The sequence below is a fragment of the Otolemur garnettii genome, unplaced genomic scaffold, assembly GCF_000181295.1.
Source record: "Otolemur garnettii isolate 467f Iridium unplaced genomic scaffold, OtoGar3 scaffold00082, whole genome shotgun sequence".
In the NCBI taxonomy this organism is placed as follows: domain Eukaryota; kingdom Metazoa; phylum Chordata; class Mammalia; order Primates; family Galagidae; genus Otolemur; species Otolemur garnettii.
The window spans coordinates 4,095,286-4,104,790 of record NW_003852477.1 but is presented as its reverse complement, the minus strand read 5'-3'; the positions used below and the strand labels follow the sequence as shown (position 1 = coordinate 4,104,790).

At 36.4% G+C, this 9,505-nt stretch overlaps 1 protein-coding gene across 4 annotated transcripts in view; it reads right to left on the bottom strand.

The window, feature by feature from the left end:
• NKTR (natural killer cell triggering receptor) overlaps positions 1 to 9,505 on the bottom strand; it is a 58,771-nt gene that overhangs the window by 17,045 nt on the left and 32,221 nt on the right. For 3 of the 4 annotated variants that reach the window (XM_012808052.2, XM_012808053.2, XM_023515910.1), the window contains 4 exons: positions 3,237 to 3,266; positions 2,237 to 2,382; positions 1,031 to 1,253; positions 254 to 409 (listed from right to left, as the gene is read on the bottom strand). In XM_012808052.2, coding sequence (XP_012663506.2) covers positions 254 to 409; positions 1,031 to 1,253; positions 2,237 to 2,382; positions 3,237 to 3,266 — 555 coding nt within the window. The remainder of the gene's footprint in view (positions 1 to 253; positions 410 to 1,030; positions 1,254 to 2,236; positions 2,383 to 3,236; positions 3,267 to 9,505) is intronic. The other variant, XM_023515909.1, reaches the window with a different exon arrangement.

Here is a 9,505-nt window from a genome sequence, read left to right as displayed (position 1 = left end):
GCTTCCTTTCCCTGCTGGCAGAATGTGAGTTCAGAAAGGTAGGATACATACCACTCTTTACTCGTTAATCTGCTATCTCCCCTATCTCTTACAAGTCATTCATTAATCTAATGCTCCCACAGTATCTTTCAAAGTGCTCTGAACATGGGTCATATTCAATAAATGAGTGTGGAACAGCAATGAGCTGATAAAATTATCTTGTCAGAGAAATGAATTAAATGAACTAAACATATAGTTTAGTCATTCTACTTACGATTCAGGTTCCACAGTGACAACAGGCATATCTCTTCTCAGTAAAAATCTGTTCTCTGGCACTGGAGGAATTTCTTCTGGGCGGACCACAGGTTTTTCCCTTTTAGCATTTGAATCAGCAGACCTTTTTTCATTGGTATCACTCCTCTCAGAGTGACTTAGAGAGAACAAACCAAGTCACTAATAAAGCTTGCATTTAATAATAATAAAAGCATATAAAATTAGATACTAAAACAACAGTTTTAGTTTACCAGTCTCACTCAAATGGGTTATATAATTTTTACAGGGAATATATAAAAGATCAACCCAGTGAAAAACCCAGAGTACTAAAATCTGGAAATGAAAACTGTCAAATGATCCTACCTTTTTAAAGAATTTCTTGCATTATTTTCACCTGAAAACACACAAATCTTTGATGTGAAATGCTTATGTTACATATTCCTAGGTGTGCCAGATTTCAATTTAGATAAAAATTTTAACAACAGGTAATAAAACTGACTGTGTGGAATTACATATACTTTTCTCATTCCAGGTCTTTATTTGCCTTCTTTTTTTCTAAGAAGACAGGTGTCATATGGCATGATCACAGCTCACTGTAGCATTACACTCTTGTGCTCAAGCAATTCTCCTGCCTCAGCCTCCCAAGTAGCTGGGTCTACAGGCACATGCTACCAGGCCCAGCTAATTTTTAATATTTTTGTAGAGATGAAATTTCACTTTGTTGCTCAGCCTGGGTATTTTTTTTTAAGGTAAGACTACACTGCTGTTTTACACTTACCCTTTGGGGCTCATAATATGTTTATTCCTTGGCTCTTCTGAACTGCTTGCTTCCTTTCGTCTCCTTTTAGAACGTTTAACTTTAGGTCTCCTTTTATGTTTCCTTCTTCTGCTTCTCTCATGTTCAATCTCACTTTCTGAAGATGATTCTGAAGAGGAAGAGGAATTGGAAGAGGAATCCGAGTCTTCTGAATGAGTTGGTTTCTTCCTTTTTTTCTCAAAAACTTTTAAGAAATATTCATAAAAATATTAGTACTAGATTTCCATGCCTACCTTTCAGAGTAAAAAATGTAATTACAGTGCATCATAAAACAATGCTTTATGTATTGTAAACTAAAAATGAAATCCAAATAGCTTTTTTTAAATTGATGATACAATTGCTGGTAAGACTATAAGGTTATAGAGCCTTTGTCTTCATGAAGCCTATATGCTAGTCGGGTCGGATAACAAGAAAATAACTAACTGCATAATATGACAAATGATAAATACTAGAAATTTTTAAAAAAAACAAAGCAGTGTAAAGGGAACAGGGAGAGTAGGGAGTAGTTTATGGTAACATTTAAGCAGGGACCTGAAGAAGCAAGAGAGGGGGCCATGCAAACATCTTAATGAATACTGTTCCAGACAGAGAATAGTTAGCACAAAGTCCCTGAGGGACTGGTATCTCTGAGTAAAGGTCAATGTGACTATAAGGCAATGAATGAAGGGAAAGTGGTCAGAGAGAGAGACAGTGGAAAGCCAGATTTCTAGGACTTCAAGACCACTGTTAAAGAGTTTGAGCCCTAGGAGGGTTCTGAGCGGGAGTGACATGAATATGAAATATAGATTGAAGGGATCACTCTGGCTGCTAAGGACAGACCACTGTGGACCAAAGATACAAATAATAAGAACAATTAGGAGGCTACAGTTGCTGAGAGGACAGAGGCAAGGTAAACAGTTATGAGCCTACTGCAATAATCTAGACACAAGACACCAGTGGTTTGGGTAAGGCTTGTACCAAGGGAAAGTAATAAGAAGAGGTGAAATTTGATAAGATTTGGTGATGAAGCAGATGTGTAGAGTGTGGTACAGAGCTATCAAGAATTACTGCTATACCACTAGAATGATTTTGTTTCTGCTACTGAAATCTATACAGTATCTTTAAATTACAGTCTTCAACAATGCTTTAGCTGTATCCTAGCTTTCTCTACTGCATAAAAGCTCTTACCATCTTTTGTCGATTTCGTGGCAAGTACCCCACAGTCAATAACTCGCACATCTGCATAAGGTCTGCTGGCAGCATCAGTTTTTAAATTTTCAATTTGTTCAATTACTTCAAAACCAGAAATAACCAGTCCAAAGACAACATGCACCCTGTCACAATACAAAATTTAAAAATAATTGGTTTGATAATTAAGCTATGAACAGTATGAAGACAAATGTAATAAATGACATTATCCATAGACCTAAAGATAAAACCAAAGTTTTGATGTATAAAGAAACTAGAAGGGAGTAAGAACTTGAAATCATCTTCCTCAAAGGAAGTGACCACTCAAACAAGGCCTCAGCTTTCTAATTTTAAAACAAAGGTGCCTTCCTAAATCTAGATTGTAGAATTAAAATAAATAAATGAAACAATGTTTTTTTTTTTTTTTGGAGACAGAGCCTCAAGCTATCCCCCTGGGTAGAGTGCTGTGACTTCACAGCTCACAGCAACCTCCAACTCCTGGGCTCATGCGAGTCTCCTGCCTCCACCTTCCAAGTAGCTGGGACCACAGGTGCCCGCCACAATGCCCGGCTATTTTTTGGTTGCAGCCGTCATTGTTGTTTGGCGGGTTGGATTCAAACCCGCCACCTTAGGTGTATGTGGCTGGCGCCTTAGCCACTTGAGCCACAGGCGCCGAGCCAAAACAATGTTTCTTAAATAGCCACTTTAGGGTAGAGAGTTTGATAATAGTCAAACTACACTTGATATTCAGAAACTGTCCTCAAGACTACACAACTAAGAAGCCCAGTCACAGGCACAGGTTAAAGACCCCTTTAGAGACATGAGAAAGCCATGGGGGTCTCAAAACTACTATACTCTATGATCCTTAAGGAAGAGCTTGGCCATGAGAGATTAACCCAGACATCAAGAGTACAGACTAGAGGGTTCAGACGTGGTCCAATCTGTCATTATGTCCTGCCACCCAAAAACCTTCCCAAGGGAATAAGAATGTAATTCTTACCCATCCAGGTGTGGAGCAGGTTTTGTGGTACTGTATAATAAACATCAACACAAAGATGAGGTCAAAAATGATGTGTTCGGGTGAAGAGAGCAGAGGGTTTAAACACAGCATGTAGAGAACAAAGAAGTAAAGATAAAAAGATAGGGGAAAAAGTTAAACATGATATACATCTAACCTTAAAAACCCCCAAACAGCAACAGTAGCCATTTTACTGATAAAAAAACTCAGGATTATAATGAGTTATAAAATCATCTCTATTAGAGTACATATGTGAAATACGTTTGACTTATAGCCATAAATTATGGAATATACATTAAAATTAAAGTTACTCTCAAATCCAAAATCACAGAAAATAAAAACAAACATAAAAAAACTCAAAATTTACCAGCATAATTAAACAAGACAAAGGACCTAGTATTTGCTCTCTGAAAATAAAAATGTGATCAACACCTGCTCCACACATTTAAATGAGTTTTTCTATTTGTTATTTTTCATACCGAGTCAGTCTGCCTCTGTTAGTTAGGCAGACAGAGGCAGGCCTCAGGAGTCCTGTTTTCAGAACTTCCTGCCCTTCTTTCTTCACCCAAGGTGAAGCTCTGACACAGCAAGTCTAAAAATGCATAGGGAGAAAACCTTCCATCTGCCAACACTTCTTTTTTTTTTTTTTTTTGACACAGAGCCTCAAGCTGTCACCCTGGGTAGAGTGCTGTGACATCACAGCTCACAGCAACTTCCAACCCTTGGGCTTAAGCGAGTCTCCTACCTCAGCCTCCCAAGTAGCTGGGACTATAGGCGCCCGCCACAATGCCTGGCTATTTTTTGGTTGTAGCTGTCATCGTTGTTTGGCGAGCCGGGCTGGATTAGAACTCACCAGCTCTGGTGTACGTGGCTGGTGCCTTAGCTGCTTGAGCTACAGGCGTGGAGCCACTGCCAACACTTCTGACAGCAAAGTAATTATGGATATAACATTATAGATATTTTAAATTCCCATGGCCCAGAAATCACCCAACCAGCTTTTTCTCCAGTGACAACCTGTCAAATAGTTGCTCTTAGGAAGTGTATGGGGTATATATGGCTAAGGCATTATGAACTCCAATGCTAATTTTCCTACAGTATTTTCATAGATCTTTATACTATATGGGCTACAGTAGAAAACATTCAAAAGCAGATAATTACACCCTGACTTATACACCACAAGCATCTTAGGAACAAGATATTTGAGACACAGAAAAGGACACTGGATATCAGGCCATATCAAAGCAATGAATTGTCCTAGAAGCTCCCATACATATTTTTAATATTCATTTTAAGGCAATTCTAAGACATGTAAGTTAACAAAATACAATTTTAATCATCACAATAATGCTAAAAATCTTAATTGTAATGATTATACTTACATTAAGAATATTCAGTTCTGTAAGAGCACTACAGAATTTAATTTATAAATTTTAAATGTCAACTTAAGCTAAGTTCCAGAATTTTAAAGAAAATACTAAGTTTTAAAATCAAGAGTCCCAAATATTTCTTAGAAGACTGCAAATTATCTGGACAAATACCAGCACAAAAGAATTATAAAAATAAAAACAGGTAGCCAAAATAAAATAAAATAAAATAAAATAAAGAAAACTAAAATCTAGCAAATTTAAGTCACTAATGCTTAAACCATTACACTAACATTCAGAAACTACCTTGGACAGTAACTTTAAGATACAAGTATGTTTCCCATAATTATAAAATTTTACCAAAGCACACTAACAAAATTAGTACAGGACCTAGACTATATGAAGGATGTAAAGAGTGCATTTAAAAGGAAAATTTTCTTACAATGTATGAGATCAGTCTCAAATACGTAGAAGTGAAAACAATAAATGGTTTATGATTACATACACTCCTCTTCCTTTATCATTTCTCTCACAACTTTCAAATCTTATGATATTAGGGAAAGCTACAGATTTTTTAAAAACATTCAAAGGCCAATTCAATTTGCCATCTTGGCTAAAAGGAATACTGCAAGAGAGACCAAAGGCAAACCTTTGGAGCAAATGGTAAGAAAACATTCTACCTAAGTATAGCAATGTAACAGAAAAGTGCCTGACACTCAACTGGAGGATGGAATTGCTATCTTTCTGAAATTCAAGTTTTGTTTTTATTTTATTTTATTAATTTATTTTTTGAGACAGTCTCACTTTATCACCCTCAGTACAGTGCTATGGTGTCACAGCTGACAGCAACCTCCAACTCTTGGGCTTAAGCAATTCTCTTGCCTCAGCCTCCTGAGTAGCTGGGACTACAGGCACCCACCACAATGCCTGGCTATTTCTGTTGCAGTTATCACTGCTGTTTTAGCTGGCTGGGGCCAAGTTTAAACCCACCACCCTGGGCATATGGGGCCCGGCACCCTACCCACTGAGCCATAGGCACTGTCCTCAAGTTTTGTTTTTAATTCAAATGAAAATTGAAGAACAAACATAGTCCCCTTTATAGTAGTAGTGAAGAAAACAAACGGAGGACAACAACTCTTTCTTTCAAGGACAACTCTCAGCCTGTCCACGGTGCATAAACTAAAGTAAATAATTTAAGCCCATTACTTGCATCTGTGATCAGAATGCACAAATATAAATGTTTACTTTAATTAGGTTAGACTATATATTAAGAATACTGAAAGTATTTAACACACAAAAAAAGCCCATTGGGGTTCTCCTCCTATATTCCAGGAGAAGAAATCCCAATGTAAAGCGAGCTTAATGGCACTGGGCTAACACTAGACATGGATGAACAGAGGATATTAGCCAAATGGTGTTACAAAAGAGGGAGGGGAAAAACATGTTTAGTCTAGTCTATTTAATCTACTAAAATGGGTAGAGGTCTCATCCCACTAACTCTCAATCTTTCAACACTTTGAATTTTCAAAAAATTATGTTGATCTTTCAACAAGTGATTCAAGTAACTGTGCATGGGTGACATTTGCTCAGTAACTTTAAGTTTATATAGCTTATGACAACATATCTCAAGGAGAAACAACTACAAAGACATTTCAAATCATACCACCTTTTAAAATTTATACATTTCCATTTATTCTTGTTAAAGACACTGGTTTTCCAGTTTTTCCTGCCCCTGAATCTACTTAAAAAATATATGTGCAAGGTTCATTTAAAGTAACTTTATAAATCCTAGAAATTAAAGTGTTACTGTTACTCCAAAAACAATCTATAGTTTTATACCATTATCAAAGAAGCTTTTGACCTTATTCAGAAATGACTAGTTCCACACTGAAATGAGATCTAAAACCAATGTATAAAATATTACCCCATGCCCCCACCAGGAGATCTGTAGGAACTTGGTGGAAATAAGTTCCACTGAAACTAAAATATACTTCCCAGGAGTAACCATAAACAATAAAACATACTTGTTTTACATCTATTACTGCTATACAGATCAAGCAGGAAGATTTTTTTTCTTAACATATTTCAATGTACATAACAATATGATTAAAGAGATAAAGGTAAAGAAAGAAAAAGAGAGAGAGCCTTAGAGTAATGAGACATTACCTTTGGAGCGCACGATGTAACACTCTTTCTGTAAATTTTACACAAAAATGGCAAGAAATAAATTGTAATACACTTTTAAGACAAGACTGAATCTATGTTTTAATATCAATATAACTTCAAAATTAAATATTTTTCAAGTTTTATGCAAAGCAAGAAAGCTTTTTAAAATGGAGGGCTCTAAATTTTCTTTCATATAGGATATTTATGTAGAGATGAGTCATGTTTAAGAAAAGCATGTGGCTGATGTGGGAATCTGTTCAGATCCCTAATATTGTTAACACTAGAGTGCCAATAGTAGCTGCTAACAACACATTATATTTCCTTTTGTGAATCCCAGAAACTAGCTAAGACAACTAACATTTTCTCAAAAAGAGAATCTTGAATACATAAATTTACTGTATCTTTAGTACATACGTAAATTTATTATAAAAATTTGAAAGCCCAGAAGCAGTTACTACCAATTCAAAGTAAAAATTTCATTGTAAAATCTTAAGAAACTTTTTACCAATTCAAATAGTTAAAGAACCTTCAATGCTTCAACATTTTAAATCTTGTTTCAGTTATACATCACAACAGACCACTTTCAACAGTTAATGAACAAATGTTTGGACTGCAGTCGCTATTCACTGACATTGCACACACTTTAAAGTCACTGAACATAATAATAACGAAATAAGGGTAGCATAACTAGACTTTGAGGGATGTTCTCAGAGGATAAAAAGGCAAGAGAGATGAAAGCATAAGAATATAATACCAAATCATGGCCACAGTATCTTCTTTTCCTGTCTAATCTCTAATTCTCTCCATAATAAAGATTTTCTTTTGTCTTTTATCTTTTTGAGAAATAGTCTTATTCAGATGCCCTGGAGTGCCATGGCATCATCATAGCTCACAGCAACCTCAAACTCTTGGGCGTAAGCAAGCCTCTTGCCTCAGCTTTCCAAGTAGCTGAGATTACAGGCACCTGCCACACTGCCCAGCTAGTTTTTCTATTTTTGGTAGAGATGGGATCTCACTCTTGCTCAGGCTAGTCTTGAACTCCTGAACTCAGGCTATCTACCTGCCTCAGCCTCCCAGAGTGCTAGGATTACAGGCCTGAAACACTGTGCCTGGCCAGAATTTCTTTTTTCAAAGTACACACACTGACCAATTTTAACTGTACTTAAACTTAGAACATATGTATTACTATTCAAACTGAAACCCTATTATACAATGAACAGAGTGCTCTACAGGAGTTCTGAACATACTGACTCTTGTAATAATTTAAAAATAACCTTTAATATTTTATAAAGGCATCAGTAACAAGAATTAATGTCAAAAACAGGTATGTTTAAGATAATGTAGAGTTTTCAATGAATGCTGTGAAAAATAAGAGATTGTAGGTGTAAAGTAGAACAGAAGAAGGAAATAAAGATAACTTATTTCTGTCTAATTTAGCCTTTACCATGCAATCTTTTTTCCTTTAACTCCTACAATTATCACACTGTAATGGAAGAGGCACCAAATTGTACGAAATTACAAAGCTTACGTATGGGAATGGAAACTAACCAAGTGACTTTTACAGTGCTCTACCTATGGGTTCTAAAAGTCACCAAAATAGAAGCATGTTCTAAAATTCAGCACTTATGTTAAAGTAGTATGTACCAAATATTGCCAGATAGAAATTTTCTTCCATATTGCTAACACATATGTCACATAAACAGTAAGTAATATTAAGCCTGGATGTTAGGGATGACATTTGCTATTCAGAGAACTTGGCCTGTGGTTAAGTTTTATGAACATCTTTGTTCATGAAAATATCTGAAATTAACCTATGAAAGTATTATCCCAAAAAATGGAAGGAAAAAGCTAGAACTTCTCAGGTTTTATTAATACTTACTAGCATTTCTTCTCATACAAATTTATGAATACATAAGTAGAAAAGGCATTTGTGCTCCAAATGTACTTTCGGTACCTCAAATGTCAACGTAGCTTTATAAACCCCTTAAAACCAACCGTTCTTCAGATCCCCATGCTCCACTACTCTGAAATGATCAGCACTCCTCTCCCATTCCAGTGAGTAGCCTCTTGCTGAGTCTAATTCCTAAATGACATAAAACATATTCTAGAACTTCTTATGCCTCCCCAATTGCCCTATTTATAACTGTTAAAATAAAATAGGCATATTTTGTTTAAAGTTCAAAGCATGATTTTTCTATATGATTTTATGTTATGTTTTTATCTAGCAGTGGCCAGTGACAGGGACTGTTCTCCAAAGCCTTATTCTCTAAGTCTCTCTACTCCATGGATGTAATATAAGGCCTGAAAAGACTAATCATCTAACAATAGCTGATGAAAAAGACTGCTGCTGCTCCTGACTTAAGACATGATGAGCCCAATGCTTCTTTTTTTTTTCTTTAAAGAGACAGAGTCTTACTTTATCACCCTCAGTAGAGTGCCTAGAGTGCCGTGGCAGCATCACACAGTTCGTAGCAACCTCCAACTCCTGGGCTTAGGTGATTCTCTTGCCTCAGCCTCCCAAGTAGCTGGGACTACAGGTGCCCACCACAACACCCGGCTATTTTTTGGTTGTGGTTTGGCCGGGGCTGGGTTTGAACATACTACCCTTGGTATATGGGGCTGGTGCCCTACTTACTGAGCCATAGGCCCTGCCCAAGCCCAATGCTTCTTTGAGGTACTTTTCAGACTGGTGAAACTAAGCAATTCTAACTGTTTCCTTTA